Raw genomic sequence first — 23,133 nt, 5'->3', positions numbered from 1 at the left:
TATTTACTTCAAATAATTGTATGCTCACTAACTGTTGATTGCAGGCTTACAGTAGTTAGTTAGGTAAAGTTTACTTATTATGCTTTCAAATTCTGTGCGTGTTCTGAACACATCTCCATAGAATCTTTCCTTTGTAACCCAATGTATATGTTTCATTACATTTCATGTAAGTTAATCCAGGTTATAATTATTGGTGCTAAAAAACTTTAATAACTCAATTACTTATTTGTGCCTGTATTAAAATGAATTAATGAATGCATGATTGATCAAAATTCCTTGTTATGGGCTGGGGATTTAGCTCAGTGGCACCACGCTTGCCTTGCAAGCTCAAGGTCCTGAGTTCGATCCCTGGTACTGAAAAAAAAAAATTTCCTTGTTAGTGCTACATATGAAGAAGCTTAGAATCAAATTTAACACTTAATTTTACTATTTAGAACTTTATGTGATGACTGTTTTGTATTTTTCCATTCTAAATTTTGTTAGTTTCGTTCTGTCAACATTAGATAAAAGAGAAATTTTATTCAGGAACATACATGGATGTGCTAGAAAGGGAAAAGATTTATTAAAGTAGTTTTAAAATCTCCACTTAAAATCTAGAAGCAATTTAGGAAACTAATAAACTATGGGAAAGTAGTTTTATGATTAAAATGTATGTATGTAGGGAATTCATGAGATTATTAATATTTGTGTAAGATAACCTTAAACGTTCACCAGTTTCAACCATAACCTATTAGCTATATTAATATTGTAATATTATGATCAGATAGAGCAGTGATGGTGAACCTTTCAGAGCTTTCAATGATAACAGTCAGTCCACTATGGCACACATGCCACAGGTTCGCCACCACTGAGTTATAGCTTTAAAGTACTTTTTCATTTGTCAAATATAACAGGAGCAAGAACAATGTTACAGTTATATTTCTGAAATGGTTTATTCTTTTGATCAGTATACATTATATTAAGTACAGAATTTCCTTAAAAATTAATAAATCTGAGTTTCACTATTAGAACATTGTTATGGAGAGGGAAATATCTAGCTCTTTTGACTTTTTACATTTATCCAAGTTCCAAGTAGATTCTCATATTTAGGTTCTTCTGTGTTATTTCTGTCCAAGTTGTGATAGCTAGAACAAAACAAAATTATACATATGAATTTCTAAAAGCTTATATATTTAAGCATATTTGTAGATAACCTAAGAAATTCACTTTTTTTCACGGTAAAATTTAGGCTTCCTTTTTCATTTATTACTTTCCTAGGATAATTTTAATTTAATTAAATAATTAAAAACCCCAAACCCTGGGAAGAAATTAGTACTAACTCAGTAGGAAAATGTAGAGAGAATTGTCTTAAGTAACTTCACTGTGGATAGTTTTTTGTTTTTGTTACCCGGGATCGAACTTGAGGCCTTGTGCTTGCGAGGCAAGCAGCAGAACCACTGAGCTAAATTCCCCAGCTGTTTTCTTCAAACATTTATATTTCTAAAACATCATTAAATGAAGAAAAGGCTTTTATTTCTGGAAGGCTGGGTAAACTCCTACTGGAGCAACTTTTCCAGAGAAAGCAATATAAACTTTAAATAAAATGCAAAAGTCAACAATCCACGGCAATGAAGAGCAGCTGACAGCAAGCAGCTTCTACAGAAGAGTCACACTTGGAAGGAGGGCAGAGCACTGGGTGACTGCCTGGCTCTGTGCTCTTGGTCTGAAAACAGGGCAGGTGGTGTTATACTGGGCATCTGGAACTGTGACAGAAAATTTGCCGTCTTGTCTGAAGAATCAGAGGAGAGTGCTTAAGGCAACAACTGGAAGGGTGGAGGGGTCTTGGAAAGGAAGGACAGAGTGAAGGAGACTTAAATTTTGTGTACAGATTTTTTTCTAAATTTATCATAAAACCCTGAACCACTCAAGAATGGGTGAGACTGGAAAGTGATATTTGAGCTGTTGCTCAAAAAACATTTTGAAGTTGGAGTCTAATCAAGGCAATTGCCTAACAAGTCCTAAACAACACTCTAGAGAAAAGGAATTCAGTCTCCAAAACATAACATCTATAACGCTGAGGATGCAATGTAAAATTTGTTAATATATGAAGAAAAAGGAAAATGTGGCCTGTTCTATAGAGATAACCAATGGTGACTGGGAGGGAGAGCACCCATGTTTATAATTAACAAGGTTTAAAACAAGCTTATAAGTATTTTCAATGAAGTAATGGAAAATACATTCCCAAGGAACGAAAAGATAAATATCAGCAGAGAAAATAACAGTATCCTCAGGAATTTGTGGAACAATATAGAAATCAAATATACAGTTATATGTTACTTAATGATAGAGATACATTTTGAGAAATTTAAGGTTGGGTGATTTCATCATTATGCAACACCAGTGTGAACTTAGATAAGCCTCAACAGTATCACCTATGGCATATCTAGGTCATATGGTATAGCCATTGCTCCTAGGTTACAAACTTATGCAGCACATTATATATTGAATATTGTAGGCAACTGTAACAATAGTTAAGTATTTTTATACTGAAAATAGAAAAAGTATACTAAAGGTAGTATAAAAATAGTATTCCTGTATAGAGTTAGCTTGCAAGACTAGAAGTTGCTTTGGGTAAGATAGTGAATGTGTATGAAGTTTGAGGACATTATTGTAGATTTTATAAACATTGTACATCATAATTTTAACGAATTTATTGAGTATTGTGTATTATACATAACCATATGTGCTGTAGTTTTTACATGAATGGCAGGGAGAGCAACAGATTTGTTTATACCAGTAGCACCTGAGATACACAACACACTGCATTATAATGGTTTCAACATCAAGTGATAGGAATTTTTCAGCTCTATTATAATTGTATGGAACCATCACTGTATATGATCTGTGGTAAACCAAAACATAATTATGTGGTGCATGTATGTAAATGAAGTCCAAAATGGAGAGAGAAAATTGAATATAAAAATATTTAAAGAAGTAACGACTGAAAATCCCCCAAATTTGATAAAGATATAGAAACCTCAAGTGTTCCCCAAGCAATATAAATTCACAAAAAAGCATACAAAGACACATTATAATCTTGAACGAAAACCTGGATATAAGACAAAGAAATGGTATATTAGTTATAGTGAATTTGAATGACTACTATCACAAAAAAAGGAAGCCAGAAGACAGTAAAGTATGTTTAAAGTATTGAAAAACTGTCAGTCTAGAAGTCTTTAGAGGAAAAAAAAACCATTTAAGAATAAAGGTGAAATAGACATTTTTATATAAAAGGAAATTAGGAAAACTCACTAGCAAATCTGAGCTATGATAAATGCTAAAAGATGTTTTTCTGTCAACAGAAACTAAAACTTACTGGAAATAGACATGAAGGGCATGGAAAATCAAACGTTTGTGTAAAAGCAAAGGATTTGTGTCTTTATGATACAGATGGTTGTTTGAAGCAAAAATGAGGGTATATGTGAAATGTGTGATAATCACAACACAAACACCAAGAGTTCAGTCCATAAAGTTGCAGGATTTCCACACTTACTGCAACTGCTGAATTAATAATGCAGAGATATAGCTAAACAATCTGTGGATGAATTAATTCTAAAGTTCTCAAAAATCCAAAGAAAGAACAGATGAACCTCAAACAAGAGACTAAATAAAGTAAAATGACAGACATAACTCAAATCAGTAATTACATTAGAGGGCAATAGATCAAAGACTCCAGATAAAGGCAGTTACTATAAGAATGATTAAGAAAATCCAAACATGTATTGCCTATATGATAAACTCTTTAAAAATTGAAGTAAATAGATGGAGAAAGTTATAACATGCAAACAGTAAGTATAAGAGGCTAGAGAGGCCACAGTAATATCAGGTAAAGTAGGCTTCAAGACAAAGGAGATTACCAGATTTCTAGAGGAATACTGTACTGAATAATGATAAATGTCCCTTTGGGAGATGATGAATCATGTATGTGTTCATTCCTAATAATAGCTCCAAATACAAAGAGCAGAAAAATTAATAGAACTAAAGGGAAAAAGAATTCCATAATCCTAGTTGGCAATTTTAATGTCACTCTTCAGCAGATTATAGAGTAGATCTCTCACTGAAAAACAAACAAAACTTCCCCCCAAAGCCAATAAAGACAGAGAATTTGGGCCATCCTATCAGCCTGACCAAAATGATTATTTATGGAACTCTACACCCGACTTCTGCAGAAGATAATTTTTTAAGTGCACACGGACTGTTAAGCTAGAGAGACCATATGCTGGGCCATAAAAGAAATTTCAATAGATTTTAAAACAGTGAAATTATGTAAAGTATACTGTATGACTACAAGAAAGCTAAGAATTAGGCATCTAGAAAACATGTGGGAATGTTTAACAATAATAGACCTAAAAATTATACTTGGTCTAAAGAACAGATCACAAAGAAAATTACAAAATATTTCAAACTGAATGATAATTTAACATACACAAATTTGTTGAATGCCAATGAAATATCTGGAAGGACATTTACTGTTTTAAATGGTTATTTTAGGAAAGAATTACAATTAATAAGTGAGCTTCCAAATTAGGAAGCTAGGAAAAATTAGAATGAAAGACATAATAAAAGGTAGAAATCAATGAAATAGAAAAAAAAATTGAGAAAAATAACAAGACAACATCTGATTCATTAAAAAGAGGAAGAAAATTGAGATTCATTGGTTAGCCTAACAAAGGAAAAAAGTGCCATTTCTATGATGGTTTAAAACAGATAAAACTAACCAATAGTGGAAAAATATCAAGATAGGATTTGGGTAGGGACTGACTGGGAAAAGGTTGTAAGAGCTTTCTGGGGTAATGGAACACTCTTGATAGGGGTTTGGGGTACTCAAGAAATTACATCTGACAAGACTTAAAGTACACTTAAGAATTTATATATTTCATTGAAAATTTTACCCCTGAGAAGGATTAAACACAAAAAATGAACTTTAGCTAATGACACTGGCATTGTTATAATATACTTTGAAATAAAGTTGGAGCAATTAATAGATTGTGATAGATATAAAGCAAGTACAGGAGAACACTTAAAAGAGAATTTGCAGTGAACACCTGCACATTTTCCATGAACTTTTCTCACCAAATTAAATTGATTAAAAAATGTATCAACCACATTAGGGTAAGGAAGTGCTGGAAAATCAATGCCAGATGATTGTTAAAAGTAGATGATGGAGGCTGGGGATTTAGCTCAGTGGTTCCACCACCTGCCTCGCAAGTGCAAGGACCTGAGTTTGATCCCCTATACCAAAAGTAGATGGTGGAGTTATGATTTTTATGGTAGTGAGTAGACATTACTGGTCAGGGTACTGAACATCCTAGTTAAGAAAGTTAAGATCAATGTAATTAACGGAGAACATTAGTGAGAATGACTCTAAAAGGACAGTACAGACACAATTGTATAAACACACCTCAGCTACTGCTGTCATCAATTTTCAAGGTAAATATAATGTTAGTGTATCAACTGAGAACATACTATTGCTCAATAAAGTTACATATATAATGTGTGGCAAAGTGAAGACATGTGAACAGTATACAAGGAAATGCTGAATTCAATCTTGCCTAATTGACTTTATTACTTCAACTTTAAAGAACTGTGATAAGGAAAATAATGTTAGATGGAAAAACTTAAACATCTGTATGGCTTTTGATTTTAGCTGTTTTGGATGAATAAAGGCTCCTCCTCTCTTTAGAAAACTATCCACAGTGACTTGGATTATCTCAAAAGAACAGATTGAAAAGGTGCACTTTACCTGTCTCATGAATTGCGTAGCATTGAAAAGCTCACTGCAGCCATACAAAATGTGTTTGCCTTGCTTCCCCTGCAAAAGTCAAGAGACAGAACTCAGATGCAAGTAACAAGAAATGTTTTCAATATTCCTAACCTGCTAGGACATTTTTTTGTTTTGGGAGGGCTACTCTTAAAAGTCTTTTTTTTGGGTGGTGGATTTTGGTGTACATGTGTATCTTAAAATTACATGAAATAAAGAATAAAGTGGTGAAACAGGCATAAAATGCCTTTTCAAAAATTAATACATTTTGACACACTATTGGGGCTGTTTCTTACATAAAAAGAATGTGAGAATTATCACATTTCACGTGGGCAACAATTAATTATCTGTAAAATCTTAGACCAATATTTTTCCATTGTAGGCTCTGTGCTACTTAAAGACAGTTATTAGGCTGAAAGTAGAATATAATGCTGCAGAATGGACTGTCTTTTTAATCTTGTGTAACACGGTATATGTGAATATATCCTATTCCATATTGTAACTGTATGAATCTTATTTCTGACTGACAGAATGCTGGAACTCAATGACAAGTCAAACTTCTTCACTAGAATTTGTTAAGTTCTTTATGCTGAAATTCTTTATTGTAAGCCTGAAGGAAAATTCAAGAGACAAGGTTTCACGCTGTAGTTCAGACTGGCCTTGAACTCACTAACCCAGGCTGGCCTCAAACTTGTTGGTGATCCTCCTGCCTCAGTCTTCAGAGTGCTGGGATTACAGATGTGTGCTACCATGCCTGGCTGAGAATTCGTTTATAATGTAAGTATATATTATTCCATAAAGTAATTTGATAATTCATGAAGAACATAAGAATGATGGCTTTGTAACACAAGAGGACATTTCTGTGATGTATAAAATGAATAAACATCACTGATTATCATTGGAAAAAAAATGTCTTGAACAAATAAAACATGAGTCACATTTAAATAATGAGATGGTATTGCAACAACTACACAGGGTCATTATAATTGGGATTCTTGAGGCTACACAGCATATACTCACATGAACCATTAGTCAAGGTAGAGATTATGGTATATATAGAGAAAGAAATCACAGAAGCCTTAGAGAGGTCCAAACTTGTAAGTCAGCTCTCAGGATCTTAGTAGCACAGAATGCATTTCATTTTCAGCTGGATACAATACAGTGGTCTCAGGGGACCCCTAGTCTTGTTCAGGGAGAAGTCTTTTATACCTCTCTGGTCACGGAGGCAAAAAGCAGGTAACATGCTATCTTCAACAGCAAAAACCAAGAGAACATGACAGAAAACTGGCAAAGTATCAACCTTTACATGTCTATTAAAGCTAGTGTTAAGTTGCCCCCAATCTATCTTGGACCCTAGGAGAGAACTAGATTCATTATTAGTAAGTACATTTCGTTCAGGTTTGGCCAAATGTCAGCACCGTATTTCCTTAATTTTTAGAAATAACCAACAGACCAAGGGTTGCAATAGACCATCTGAGATTAATCCTCTATTGTACAGTCACTCGTCCTCCCTCACTAGCTTGGACAAGCTTTGTTAATCAAATTATCCATCATTATTCTTCTTCTTGTATCTCTTATATTTGCAGAACAGAAAAACAAGGAACATCAAAATTCGAATCATTTACATCATCCAATAAGGTATAATTTTAAGCACTGTAGTTTACCAAATATTCCAGTATGAATTTGTTCATAATCATGCACGTGTGACAGCCCCTTTACTTCCTCCCCTCCATAAAGACTGAACTTTATGAAATGTACCGATACACTGATTTGATGTGAAATTATATTAACTATGTCCTTGAATGGTCATCTAACACAAAGAATATGCTGCAGTGATTTTAAGTCAAATTCTCAATATGTTTGGTTATCAATATCAGCACAGAAAATGCTTTGGTAAAAGTCAACTTTACGAACTACCTTCGAGTTATAACAAATAAGCAGTTAAATTAGAAATCATATTAATATAATTACTTAATAAATCAGGAATATGGTGGCATTTTGTCATTCCAACAAAAAGTGGCACTTGCCCATTGTGTCAGGGACTAGTATAAATCCAGGGCCACATTATTTGTTTCACATTGTAAGTTTGTACTGGCATGGGTTCCTAACGATGTGAGGAAGCCGGCACAGCCTTACTAGTTCAGTTTCTCCTGAATCAGACTGGATGGCAGAGAAAAGACTAAGATTATTTAGAAGGAAAAAATACGATTAAAGAGATTAAAAATCCTCTTTGAAAAATCAAGGCAGGGGGCTTAGTAGCTACTCAAAATTTAATGGATCTAAAAGGCATTTATGAAAACACTACAACAGCAATGCTGATTTTTTTGGGAAAGGTGAAAAAAAAATCTGTAAATCTAATTTAATAATGATCATAATCTAAATTGTAATGCAATTGCTGTTTGGTACAATCCTGCTATCATAGATATGAAAGAAAACACATTAGGAAACTGAATAAAACTCCTACAAAATGTTCTTCTGATGGAAGGTGAGTGACCAGACAGAACTAGGTTTAAGTAATAACTAATTGTAACACTGAATCAATTAATCTATTTCACAAAATTCAACTTTCTAATAGTTGTCAAACTTGTGCATGATTAAGAATAGGTTTTCACTGTGATATCTGGTAAACTGCAGTATTTAAGTTATATTTACACTTATGCTTAGTATTCTGGTGTTTATTCTTGTTTTTCTATCCTATAAATATTGTAAAAGATGCTGAAAGAAGACTGGCAAATGATTAAAACACTTAACTGAGTGTGGGAGTGTACGAAATGTGTGTTTCTGTTGCAGCCCTGTATTTAACCCTGGGAACCCTTGGCCAAACCTAAGCACAATGTACTAAAGAGCTATTAACATAGTTCTGTGTTTAGAATCAAACTACTGGGGGGTAACTTATACTAGCTTGTCATTGTTTACAGAGATGTTCTGCCATCTGGTTTCCATCATGTTTTCTTGGTTTCTGCTTTGGAGCCTGATCATGTAGCCTCATTTTGACTATGGCACCAGAAGGGTATTAAACCCTTCCCTGCACAAGATACCATGGTATCTTACATATGTACCGATGGTTCATGGAAGATGAAGTATGTCCTGGGCTACTGAGAGGATACTGGGAGTTGTACTAATTAGTTTTGGAACTCTGTGATGCTTGCCTGTATGTTTTTTTTAAGGTTATACCATAATCTCTACTAAAGCCTTATGTGACTATGTGAGGTGAGGATGTGAAGAGCATTATTTAATGTTAAGTGAATAAATGAAGATTACAAAATGCTGCTCTAACAAGCTAATTCTGCTGCTCCCACATTTTAAATGTTTTTGTTCATCAAACTATGCTTTATTCTTCATTTATTTTTTGGTACTGGGGATGTGAACCTAGAGGCCTCATACATGCTAGGAAAGTCCTCTACCACTGAGCTATACCTCCTCCACCTCCCTTTAAATTTTTTTTTATTTTGAGACAGAGTCTTGCTAAATTGTGCAGGCTGTTCTGGAACTTGTGATCCTCTTGATTCAGCCTGTGTAGTGAGGATTACAGGCATGTGCCACCACATCCAATTTCCTTCTTATGTTTTGGTTACATTTTTGTTATCCCTGACTGGCTACAAACTCCTGGGCTCAAGTGATCCTACCTGAGCCTCCCAAGTACCTGGGACTACAGGCACGTGGACTATGTCTGGTCTACATACACGAGTTTTAAATTGCCACATAGAAAAGTAATTATATAAGGGTCAAGATAGCCACCAGAGAATGTACTCTAAAGATGTAAAACTGTCAAATCACCAAAGGATAGGATAATAAGGCTAAAATGTACCTTTATGTAGTCAACAAGATTTTGATATTCAATGTAGTTGCCTCCTCCCACCACAAAAACAATTGCCTAAAATTGTAAACAGAAAAAAAAATAGTTAAGTTGAAAGAATAGAAAAGCACCATGTATTTTAGACTGGAACCTATTCTCCAATTGAGTTAAGTATATTACCTAGCCACAAGCTGCAGTCTAAGCACCTGCTACTTAAGAACTTTATTTCTAAAAAGTATATATGTTTAAAATTTTAATGTCTGTTGAATAGTAAAAAGATTTTTTCAGACACTTCAGAAGAAACTTAACTATATTATTCAATTAAGTAATAGAAAATAAATAGCAAATCCAAATGGCTTTGTTCAAAGGACATTTTCAAATTTGCATATATTTATTACAGATGGGAAATCAGAAAACCTAGCATTTATATAATCTCCAACATATTATTTAGTATATAATATTTACTTTTACTGAGAAGCTTCTTTGTATTTCAAATGAAACTATAGTCATGGTATCTTTACAATGTTTGCAATACAATTTTAGAAGGTCCAAACACATAAAATTCTCATTGTAATCCTTTTTCTGTGAGTTAATTTTATCATTTTAAAGCTTAAAATACTGTAAGTTTAAACAGAAATTCAGGAAAATATATTTGCTAAGAATTTACAAAATCTTGGGTGTATAGAATTGAATTTATCAAGATTACACTATACTAATCGTAAGTCATATTTATGAAAAATATATCCAAGATGGCTTCGTTACCTTATCTTTCTTTTCTAGGAGCAGAGAATTTTTATACAAACCTTACCTCTTGGAATGGATTTTTGTTTCTAGGAACTGAGCTGTAATGAAGAAAAACTGTACTGAAAATTTCACCTGTGGTTTTTATTACAAGTAGAACAGAAATGGGAAATACACACTCTCAAATACTTGTGAGTACAGGTAGGTAGGTATTTGTAATTCTTTTACCCTCTGAGGAGGGTGGTGGGTCCTTTAGTTTCCCAGAGCAAGAAGCTAGAAGAAATGTCTAAAAGGAAATGGGACAATCTATAAATTCTGAAATATAGTTTTAGAAGCTCGAACAGCAGCTATCATGAGGAAGAGTAGAAGTGTGGACATATGTGAAGTGATGAAGCTGGTATTTCATGTGGTAAATTTTTTGGTACCGGAGCTCGAACTCGGGTCCTTGTGCTTGCAAGGCAGGTGGTGGAACCACTGAGCTAAATCCCCGGCCCACAGAAGTAATTTTTGAAAATCATTAAGAGGAAAGAGCTAGTGTAATTTCTTAATTGTTCAGCGGCTAAACATAGCTCTTCTATTTTTCCTCATTTCTACAGGAGGTCTAAATTCTCCATAGATGTAGCTAGAAGTCCACCTGATCGAAGTGCCTCCAAAGTGGTTAACTTCCCTCTAGAACACTTTAAATTTCTCTGAGAGTACACATAGGATGAGCAGAGGTAAAACTAAAGTAGCACAATATTGCTAGTTATTAATAACAAAAATTTAACTATGGGATGGCTCAGAAGTCTCTATTAAAAGGAAACTCTGAGCTTATCTGTCACATCAATGCTAATATTTCTCCTATCATGCAGATGCTAAATTCAAGATTAAAAATTTCTTAGCTCCCACAAAGCAAAGCATATCTACTTGTTAAGGGAGAAAATAATATAAGCTAGAGAATTATGAATATAGGAAAACAGATATACAAAAACACTGTTTTGACATGTATAATGAATAGTTTTTACTGTATTTATAGAGTTGTACAATCATCATTCTCTAATTTAGAAAATTTTTATGACTGCTAAAACACCCCTGTACCCAGTGGGGGTCACTGGGTAGTCATTCTGCCTTTCCATAATTTATTCAGTCAAATTCTATTACCAACTATGGATATTATTAGCAGCTTCTTATGCAAAAACATTTCTGGCAAGCTAAGTTACAAAACAGTTTAATAAACTATTAACTAGGTTAGGTGTCCTGACTACCCACAATGATGTGAAAGCTTGGGGTACAGCAAGTATGAAGTTCTAAAAATCCCAAACTAAGGGATAGGCAAGGAGATATCTGCCCCGCCCATTCCACCTATTCTTTCTTCTGTAACCTGGAGGCTGCTTTTTCATATCACCATGCCTTGTCTGTCTTAAAATTCAGAAGTTTATAGACTGTTTCATTGCCATAAAGTGTGTTTATATTAATGGTTCCCAGGGACTTGGATTTCACATACTAATTACATTTAAAAATAAGTAAATCACTGTTACACAGTATAAAGCTTCTTTCATTTGGTCCAATAAGAATATTCATTTTAAAACACATCTTATCCAAATTTCTGTCCCCCACACTATTTTGTTTTCCTTCCAAGTATACGTACAGAAATACATTTAGCTGATTACTGTTTCTTTATAAAATGGTGCTATTAAAAACTATGTGTAATTATCAGTGATTATCTCTGAGTGATGAGATTAGAATACATACTGTTTCCTTAGCCAGTTTTCTATGTAGTTTGAAATTTTAGTAATAGTCAGTATTGCTTTGTAATAAAAATCAATTATTTCATTCTTAGGTGGAAATCCCATAACAAATCATGTAAGACAAAAGTTGCTTACCTGTCACTGCCCCGCAGCATTTTGGGATCAAAATATCGATAGTCATCAGTTTCCTATTTAAAAAATGAAACAGACTTTACAATGACTATGGAATTTCTCTTTGGAAGGTCACTGTCTGACATATTGTATTATGTTAAGGAATCCAACAATTTTGCAGAATGTATAACCACCATCCCTAAAGTTTAATGTGCAGTTATTAAGTGCTAAACCTTAACTGCTTTACATGAAATTCCTCAATCTCCAGTCTGTCAGTCAGGTGGTTACTATTATCCCATTTCTCAGATGGGCAAGTTGGGGTATGAGGAGGCTATGTAATTTTTCTAAGGTCATATATTTAGTTAAGTATGGGAAGTCCAGTATTTGAACCCAGGGAGTCCAACTTCACTGCCCAAGCTCTTAATCACCATGGTTCTCAAAAACATATTTTATATTCTTGAAAAAAGTTAATGTACTTTAAGTACTTTTGTTTTATAATTTTACCTTTATAAGTCCATGATTTTATTGATTATACAGAATACTTAATACAGGTTCACAGTCTTTCTTATCTGAAACTTTTATTAGAGTCAGCCTATTAAATTGGAAATGTCTTAATAGTAAAGGAGCTGGAAAGTGTACTGCTCTACTATTTGATATAATTACTTCCCAAACTCTGCCCTCTTCTCCTTCCATAGAAGAATCAGCCAAAGAAACTCATCTTTCCCCCCTGGCATATGAATGGTCTCACCAAAACCTGATAAATAACAAATATACTACATGTGTTTCTACTATTTAGACCTGCACCCAATGGTGGCTACTTTAATCAGTCACAGCAGTCTCAGTAAACCCAAATGTAGTGTCAGAATCCTTCATCACTTTGGCTCAAGGGAAACACCACAAGGAAGACTTCAAGGCAAGATGAAACCTATTTGATACATTTATTATGTTCTGCTTTAATTTGTCCTAATTGAATTGAAATTAACATATGGTAAGTGATACCAATGCATCTAAAATTAAATTTTAACAAAAAATTAAACTGTAACATTTTGAAGCATTTGGGATGCGATACATTTAGTTACCTGTCAGGTCTAACCCAGTATACTTTGCTAATCTCCTCAGCATTTGGCTAGTCTCACTCAGTGCCTCAAATCAACCTGTCTGGGCAGAGGGAAGGCATAAGAGTTCAGGGAGCTACCTCAGTGAGCAGATGAATGAGGAATGCTTTCTAAACAGAAAACGTTTAATTTTTCTAATTAATTAAAAGGTATGTAGTAATGTATCTTCAGTTATGAAGTCAAGAGAACTGATAAATGAACTTTTACAATGTGGAGAAACATTTGAGTGAGATGATTTAGGCATCCATGTATTTGTGACAGAGAAATGTGGAAGAAATGTGTTTGGAGGAATGAGCACCAGGCAGGAGTACAGAAGCAGTAGGTCTCTGGTTCCAATTCTGCTGCTAATAAGTAGTGTGACTTGGGAAGTCAATGTCTCTTGGTTGCCTCTTCTCCGCTGTTAAAATGGCTTAAGTTTCTTTAAACTCTAGAATTCGGTGATTCCATTATTGTATGGGATAATATCCAGAAGTTTACTGCTTTTTATGAAGCTGTATTCTCTAAGACAGTCATAAATTTATACTTTCTGAGGCTTTTCAAGAAGAATCCCTTCCTCATATGTTCCAGGTTGCAGTGACAAAGTCTATTACTTTATTAAATATCACCATATTTATACTGATCCTCACATAGAAGCATCTGGGCCTTGTTAGCTTATCAATACACATAGTTCTCCCATTACTTTCATAATAGAAATTGGCCTTTTTGGGATGTTTTATTATATGTATCTTTGTTTTCTCAGGAATGAATTTTAAAATTTGTTTTTGTTAATTTCCTGTTATAATTAATTTTATCAATTACCAAAACAGTCATATTAAGCTGAAGATTCTGTTCTCTTTTAAGTCTAGGACTGTAAGCCTGCACTGCAAAGTCTGTGGTGATTCAGATCAACCAAAACTAGGGTTTTGATGGGGATGGGATCATGATGCTTGATTCTACACTCTTATGATGATAATCACCTACTGGTTGCCATAGTATCATGGTAGTACTTTTTGTGAAACAGATTGGGAAGATTTTTTATGTTCCTTTCTTCAGTTGTCAACAGATAGCTTGGAAATCCATTCTTTAAGTAAATGTTAATATTTATTTATTTGTTTATTCAGATGACAATTTCTCTTATTATCGTCAGCAAAGAGAATTTAGTAATCTGAATATATTTACTTAAAAATTATTTTTATGCTTTCCTCTCCAAGTTTAATTTTCTTAAAATAAGACTAGTCATCTTTACACTACACCAAATAAGGGGACTAGTTATTTTTCACTTACAGAAACTTATACCATGGGATATTTTATATTTAATTACAAATATAGGATGTAATCTACATTTAATGTGAGAACTGGACAGAATGGTTTTGGCAGCTGAGAAAATCAATTCCCAGTTATCTGTGATAATGGTTAAAAAAGGATTTCTGAAAACATGGATTCTTTCCTTTCTCTTACATACTCCACTATGATTAAGATCACACACTAAAGTTTACTTTATCATCTTTCATATTAGTCAGTTTGACTCAATAATTTACAAGTTCAATGTAAAATGCTACTCACAGGGTTTGACTTCATTTCCATGAGATTGTCTAAAATACGAGTAACAGGAAGATTCTGTGGAAGAGATTAGTATTTTGTTAAATATTAGAGTAACAAAACAATCTATTTGATAAATATGCTTATCTTTCAATTAAACACACTCTAAGATTACATATTCTGTGAATGGTAAAGATGTTATAGATGTAAATACCCTTGACATTCAAATTACCATAGACAAATACAATTCTCAATGAAAAGCTCCTTTCAATATTCAGGTTTTAGTAGAAATATGTTTGGGCTTTTTGCTTTGTTAAATGTTTGTTTTTTAATTAAATCTTTTGATCAAGTAAGAATCCCAGTTTTAAAACAAATGTTTTTTATGGACTCTAAGTTTTCTTTAAAAATGCAGTAACTTCGTTTGTGAAAAACATGAAATTAGATTCAAGTTTTATCATCTTTCTAAAATAATACATGGAATACAGAAAATTTACTAAATGACTATTATGTCAATTCAAAATGTATTTCTACTGGGACAGTACTCTGCCTGTTTTGAACTGATATTTCCTTTGTGAACTGTACAAGATGTTCTGGAAATAATAGTTTTGTATCTTGGAGACTTCACATAACAAAAGCAACATTACTAAATCTGATTATTACAAAAATTATAGCTAGCACATTGCTATTTCACAAGGATTTTCATTTTCTTAGGTCATAAAACATTTTAACTAAAATAGAACTAAGGAAAATGATGCTTTCCTCAGATAGAAAATATGTGTTTTCTCTTTTACTAGATTAGTAAATAAAAACCTTCAAGAGAGTCTCAGGCATGTAAAATTAAGGCTATTTCATTATTCTCTGATATCAGTGTTGGCTGGAAACTTTTAAATATAAATACAAATACCAGCTGTTCAAGCTGACTGTACTTCCTGCATACTCTTTAGAATTAATATAAAAAGGTGGCTCAAAATTTTACCTTTTATGTTTTGTTTCTAATAAAAATTTTGTTCATTTGAGAATAAATCTGATCTATAAATTTCTCTAAAGAATAACAGGATGCAGATTAAAATATATAATAATTCTTTATCCAAAGGAGAAAACTATTACCATTATGTATTTCTCCCAAATAATACTAGCAGATGATGAAGTATTTTGCAACATAATAGGTGGAAATAAATTCTTTAATTATAGGATTTTACTAAAATTGACAATTTAATATCCTCTGCACTGAATTCTGTTTAGCTTTCTGAATTACACTATTAAAACTATACATGTAGAAAAATTAAAGATTTTATATGATAAACAATTACTTTCATTATACTTGTGAAAATAAATGGAAATTTAATCAATATTTTATGATAAATCTTCAGTTAGCATAGAAATGAGATTTTCCTAATCTTAGTAGTTTGCAGTTTTTGCTGTCATTATCTTGAGACAAATTTCTTTCAAACAAAATTGTTCAAAAATTCAAGAACCCAGACACAATTCTTATGTTTTTGCCTGGCCTTTATAATCGTCTAAAAGCATCTACTACTATACCATGCAATTCTCACAGACTGTCACCAGAGACTACAGGAAACTTCAGGTGTAGAGAAACATAAAGGAAATAATGTATTTAAAAGTGTAAGAAAGAGTACCTAATTAAACAGCTTCTGAGCTTTGTCACAAATTGACACTCTTCCTAGCTGTTCTTTGCCTCAATGAAGGCTTGAGTTAATAATTTTAAAAATCAATTGCATATTGAGAATAAATTACATATGAGGTTAATCAATTTTTACTGATTAAAAAACTGGATTGAAGCACCTCACACAATAGGAAATTGAAAACATCCTAACAAAACCATGTAATTCTCTCTTATCAGCAAATAATGTATTTGCCATTAGAAACAAATTTTGTGTACCTCAATAAAAAAGGTATAAATGAAATTTAATCAAATTAAATATCCACTGTTTCAAAGATTCCCAATCATACTTTTCTTTGTTCTTGGAAATTGCAATTTAGAAGCAAAATGGGTAACATGACTGTACTAAACTAGTACCTACATTTTTATCAGTAGACAACCATTAGAGATAAAGATTTCAGAGACCTATACACATTAAAACAACATGTTCAAATTTCAAATATATGAACTAGAAATTCATCTGGGAAAAAAATTGAGAATTCTACTTCCCAAAACCTTGCATTTATGTCCTTAGTTATGTTTTATGATTTGTCATTGAAAAAGTTTTAGATTAAAACAATGTTAACTTTATCTCTGATGGTGTAATTGCTTAAAAAAGAGGTGAAATAAAATACACACAAAAATGAAAAATAAAGCATCTCACAAATGTAATACAGCTCTATAACCAAAACAGACATTTTTTTCTTTGGAGCTCCTAGAATTTCTTCTTGTTGACCTCACTGCCAACTTCTCTCTGGTTACTATTTCTAACTTCCCACTGCACTCCTGGTCTTGAGATGTTATTCTGACTTTGATGCTGGTTGGGACCAGGATTGCTGCTGTCCTGATTATCGGAGCCCTGGAGATGAAAAAGGACTGTATCGACTTCCTGGAGAACAATGCTCATCTAGAGGGTTGTTATTAGCCAAGTAAAGAACAAGACAGAATGTGCAGACACTGCGGATGTGGACTATATATTAATGCTAGAAAGGGTGGGATGTTGGCAGTGAAATAAAGATACGAGTGGGAATGAGATGGATCATCTGTTACCAAAATTTTAAAATTATAAATCAGATGAGTATCTACACAGTGAGTATAATACTCATACTACCGATGAAACCATAAAATATACAGTGATTTTTTCCCTCAAGATCATAGCATGATAGTGCCAATAAAATCAAAACAAGATTAATACAACTACTTCTCTATCACCCAGCTTCAATAATTAGAAAATCATGGATAATCTTATTTTGCCTATACTTTTATCTATTAGCCATTCCCCTAGATGTTTTGTTTTTGAAACAGGGTCTCACTATGTACTTCTGGCTAGCCTTGAATTCAAGGTGATACTCCTTCAGCCTCCCAAGTGCTGGGATTACAGGCATGTTGTACCTACCATGCCTGGCTACTAGAAATCTATTTTATTCAAGTGCTATGGAAAATCCAAAAATGGGGAAAAATTCTTTGTACTCAATTTATCAAGAAGTAGTACAATGCAAAGAAAGTATAAAATAATACTAGACAACATAAGATAAACTGGAGGAAGTTCAGAAAAAAGCCTCATTTTTTGGAAAACATTTAATATTCAGATCTGGGTGTGGTAGTTCAATCCAGTAATCCCAGCACTCGGGAGGCTGAGGCAGGAGGATCACTGAGTTTGAGGCCATCCTGGGCTACATAGTGAGTTCAAGGCCAGAATGAAACTCAGTGAGACCCTGTCTCAAAAAACAAAAACAAAAACAACCCAACAACAACTGATCTGGATAACTGATTAACCCTTGTTAGCTTTTAAATCTTTCTCATTACAGACTATTTATATGAAATAATGTATCTCAAAATTGCCATATGATATTCCTGTAAAAGTAAATAGAGTAAAAACAAATTGGCAGATGAAATAAGAACAGGAGAATGCTGAGAACTGAAGGGTTCAGGAATGTTTGATATACTAATGTATATTTGAAAAGTTCTACAATAAAAAGTAAAAAGCAAGTTATTTTTGAAAAGGAACCAAATCAATGAACAATGACTCTGAAGCAGAGTATCTATACATTGGTAATAGAAAAACCACAGAACCACAAAACTCATTTAAAAATTTCCTGTACATACAACTAAGAACTAAGAAATGAAATGTGAAATCAAGCAATAATTTCCTTACTCAAAATATATTTTCTACCTAAAATAGCTTATTTATTCCAATTTACACAGGACTTTAGACTATGAAGCTCATTAGAAAATTACTATTCTTAGTATATGCTATAACAATATTCATTATACAGTAGTTCATTATTCTAAATAGGTTAAATTCACTTTCTCAATTAACATACTTTCACAAATATGATAGTAAAGTCCAACAGAACAAATCTTTTTTTAAAAAAGCATAAAATCATGGAACTCTACTCATGTAAAAATACTCATATTCTTACATCTATCAATGAAAGATTTCATTTTGCTTTATTTCTAATATTTATTAAGCCTAGAAACTGCTTTAACTCTGCAGTCAGCCTGTCAGCATTTATGTGTAAAAGTTACTAGTGTGTTTTCTAATTAGTGTACTTACTTGTTGTTTCAACACAAGGTTCTTCACTCCTTCCATCACAAACTGTGATCCTGTATTCATGACTCGTGATAAGAGACTAGGAAAGGCAAAAAAAGACGACCACACTAAGTACAAATTGCTTCTTCCATTTGTTACTTGTCCAATTATTCACCTCGTGCCAATAATTACTGTACCTACCACCTTTGTTTTCACTGAACAGAAGAGTCTTGAGAATTTCTGCTTCTTGGGGTATCATTACTGCAATTTTATTTAACAATAAAATAGTAATACTCTGATCAATATTTAAAAATATAAAAACACAAAACTGCCTTCAAAATAAAGTTTTGTGTAGGTTTAAGTATAATTTTTAAGCAAATTATAATTTGAGAATTCCTTGCCTTTCTGATCGCCTTAATGCAAAAATAATGAAATTAAAAGCCATAATCAATACCTTGCTGTAGGAGTTCAAACACATGGAAATGCATGGTTAATGTTATGAGCAGGTCAAATGTTGCTGGGTTCTCTATATTATAGCAACTGGATCTAATCCTGCATTGTATACTATCTTCCCTCTCTATAAATAAAATCTATAATATAAAAAATGAAGCATGATATACTTAATTTTGCCTCAATTCTTAAGAATTTTTTAATCTGAAATTTTAGCTACAAAAAGAACTCTAAAAGAGGACTTGCCGTACTAGGTTTATCTTTATAGTTGAAAAGGCTCTCACATGGAGTCAGAGGATGCTCTGTGGCACAGAAAGAACAGTAATTCTTCACTGATATTAGAAAGCTTGGAATAGCCTTCAAATTATCCAAGATTTTCTCATAAGTTTCTATTACAATTCCCAACTAAAAAATTACACAAAAATCTAATAGGCTTTATTTAAATATTTCATAAAATTTTAAAACATGAAACTGGAAAATCTATACTATTAAATATATGGGAATTATTTTCCAAAAATATTTTCCTTTTCCCTATCTTGTCCTTACTTCCCCCCTGAAATGGAGAGGGACAGGATGAAAATCCTTCATTAACAGAAATAAGAGAAAGTAACCTCCTTTGGAAAGTGTAACTCTGGGGCCATTCCCTGCAACAGCAGCTCTGAAGGGTGTGTGATCCTGCATAGCACCACCTGTGGTGAGGTCAGCTGCACTCATTCTGTCCAGCACTTTACAAAGGTTTTCAGGACTTTTGTTTTTAGAAACTGTTTCATTAAACCAGTAGTTCAATGTGGGGCCAGGATAAATCTGTCTTCCTCTAGGCTTCATAATTCATTCTAGCTCTAAAAAATAAGTTAGAAATTTGAAACTTGCAGAGTACCAAAAAGAGAAATCAGGATTACCTGTTCAGTCTTTGAAAATCACACAAACTTTAAGGATTCTCTGGAATAAAAAGTCAACCTCAACCCTGGGGACAGACTAGCTACCATCTGGCACTATGCCTGGATCTGTCCTGTAGCTAGGTCCGAGAGCTTAGCCTCAAGTCCACATTAGTTACCAACATTATTATAGAAATAGTTTTATCCATTCAGTATGTTTGGAAAATGAAAAATGTAACATGTTAAAAACAAAACATATGAAGCCAATATCTCATACCATGTAAGATATTACCTTATATTTTAAAGAGATTTTAAGTCATCTAAGGAAAGGCACATTGATATTTTTTCTGTACAGCATGAAAGCACTCTGTATTCCAAGTGTCAGACACTAGGTTTTTAAAAAGCATGAAAATCTAGAGTTTGGAGTACAATGATTTGATTGGCATTATTAAAAACACTTACCCCATTGGTTTAGCGGTGGTGTTGCCATAGCTGGCAGGAGCTGAGGCCATCTTGGCAAAAGCCCTATGAAATAATAAAATTATTAAAAGGAGTCTATTAGTGTCACCTCTCAGTATCATGGTATTAAAATATCGACTCTAATTTCTACTATGCAGGTATTTTCTGAAAAGATAATTTTTCAAATAATATACAGTACAATTAGTACTGAAACACTGAGAATCTTTAAAGAATACAAATGCATCCCAAACTTCACAATTTTTTTTTCTGTCTGATCATTAAGGACAAGAAGTGAGGTAGAGACCTGCTGACTTAAGAGAACAAACCCATAATGATTAAATTTAGTTTCCACATTGTTCTGCATGTTTTCCTTGCTTATCTTGCTCACTATCAGAAAATACAGTCAGGCTTCAGCATTCATACAGAATTGGTTCTACACCCTAAAGAATACAAAAACCTGTGGCTGCTCAAGTCCCTGTATAAAATGTCTTGGTATCTGCCTAGAACCCACACACATCCTCCCATATACTTTAGTACTTTAATCTCTAAATGACTTATAATAGGCAATCCATGGTAAATGCTATATAAATAAGTGTTATACTGTATTGTCTGGGAACAACAACAATGAAAAAAGTATGTACATTTTCAGGGATTGTTTTCTTGAATATTTTCAATCTGTGGATTTGGAACTCAAGGATATGGAGGGCCAACAGTGTTTATCAATGTTGTAAACAGTTTTTTCTCCTTACCAAATAGCACGAACATTTCCCAATGTCATTCTATGACATAATTGTTAATGACTCAATTATATTCTGTTTTATGGAAATGCTACAATTTATTTATTAATCTTATTGCTAGACATTAAGGTGGGTTTTCAAAACTTCATCATTACAATTGCTTCTAAGATTTTACAACTCCAACGATTACTTTGGGATAAATCCTTAAGGATAGAAGTATTAGGTCAAAGCTATTTAAAAAAAAATTATTAGTGCACATTAGTTGTATACAATAATGGTCTTCATTTTGGCATATTGGTACATGCATGTTGACTATTTTTGGCTTCTTTCTCCCCACTCCTGCTTCTGTCCCTTCTTCCCCTGATCCTTTATTCATCTCTAATAGTCTCCCTTCTTGTCATCTCTCTGTTTTTGTAAAGATTCCACATATGAAGTCTGGCTTATTTTGCTTAACGTGATGGCCTTTTGTTCCATCCATTTTCCTGCAAATGACATTATCTCTTACTTCTTTGTAATGGCTAAATAATATTTCAATTTGTGTACATATACCACTTTTTCTTATCTATTTACCTATTATGGGCACCCAGGCTGTTCCCATAGTTTAGCTATTTTGAAATGTAGTGCAATAAACATGGGAATAGACATTTCACTATAGTATGCTATCTTTAATTCTTTCTGAAATATTCTGAGATCAAACTGTTTTCTCCAGTTGAGGAGGCTCCATATTGATTTCAATAGTACATATACTAGTTTATATTCCCACCAAGAAGTGTAGAAAGGTCCCTGTTTCTCCACATTCCCATTAGCATTTACTGTTTTTTGTATTCTTGATTACAGCCATTGATAAGATAGAATCTCAATGCAGTTTTAATTTCTATTTCTCTAATGGCCAAAGATACTGAATATTTTCTCACTTATTGGCCATTTGTATTTCTTTTTTTGAGAAGTATCTGTTCTTCATTTCATTTTCCCACTTTTTAATTGGGTTTTATCTTTTTTTTTTTTGGTGTCAAGTCTTTTGAGTTCTTTTCTTTACACATTGTTGGTATTAATCCTCTTTTGGAAGAATAGCTGGAAGATTTTCTCCTTCTGCTATCTGTCCCTTCTGTCTGTTGATAGTTTCCTTTGCTGTGCAGAAGCTTTGATGAAATCCCATTTCTTGAGTCTTACTATTAGTTCGTAAGTTATTAGAGTCCTGTTCAGGAGATCTTTGCCTGTGCTGGTGACTTCACTCCTTTATGTTTTTCTTCTAGCAGTTTTTAAGTTTCAGGTCTTATATTTAGGACTCTTGATTTGTTCTGAATTGATTTTAATACTGGGTGAAAGATAGGGATCTAGTTTAATCCTTTTTATATGGATAACCAGTTTTCCCAGTATCACTTGTTAAAAGAGGCTGCATGTGTTTTTGGCCTCTTTGTTCAGTCAGATGGCTGTAGTTGTGTGTGTAGGCTTGTTTTTGTGTCCTTTATTTTATTCCATTCCTATCTATTTTTGTGCCAATATCATGCTGTTTTTGTTACTATGGCTTTGCATGTATTTTGAAATCAGGTATTGTGATGTGTACAGCATGTTCTTTTTCTTCAGGATTGCTTTGGCTACTCTACATTTTTT

At 33.1% G+C, this 23,133-nt stretch overlaps 1 protein-coding gene across 8 annotated transcripts in view; it reads right to left on the bottom strand.

Annotated features, from left to right (window-relative positions):
- Nucleotides 1–913: 913 nt before the first annotated feature.
- Scfd1 (sec1 family domain containing 1) overlaps nucleotides 914–23,133 on the bottom strand; it is a 93,469-nt gene continuing 71,249 nt past the window's right edge. For 7 of the 8 annotated variants that reach the window (XM_087197074.1, XM_087197070.1, XM_087197073.1 and 4 more), the window contains 8 exons: nucleotides 20,789–20,851; nucleotides 19,026–19,101; nucleotides 14,833–14,886; nucleotides 12,200–12,252; nucleotides 10,405–10,438; nucleotides 9,609–9,674; nucleotides 5,783–5,851; nucleotides 914–1,124 (listed from right to left, as the gene is read on the bottom strand). In XM_087197074.1, coding sequence (XP_087053200.1) covers nucleotides 1,101–1,124; nucleotides 5,783–5,851; nucleotides 9,609–9,674; nucleotides 10,405–10,438; nucleotides 12,200–12,252; nucleotides 14,833–14,886; nucleotides 19,026–19,101; nucleotides 20,789–20,851 — 439 coding nt within the window. In that variant the 3' untranslated portion in view covers nucleotides 914–1,100. The remainder of the gene's footprint in view (nucleotides 1,125–5,782; nucleotides 5,852–9,608; nucleotides 9,675–10,404; nucleotides 10,439–12,199; nucleotides 12,253–14,832; nucleotides 14,887–19,025; nucleotides 19,102–20,788; nucleotides 20,852–23,133) is intronic. The other variant, XR_015445756.1, reaches the window with a different exon arrangement.

This window comes from Heterocephalus glaber, unplaced genomic scaffold (genome assembly GCF_053883595.1).
Source record: "Heterocephalus glaber isolate CG9 unplaced genomic scaffold, H.glaber_assembly_v1.0 deba00001662, whole genome shotgun sequence".
NCBI lineage: Eukaryota > Metazoa > Chordata > Mammalia > Rodentia > Bathyergidae > Heterocephalus > Heterocephalus glaber.
The sequence above is the reverse complement of the archived record's forward strand: the minus strand, read 5'-3'. Positions and strand labels throughout refer to the sequence as shown.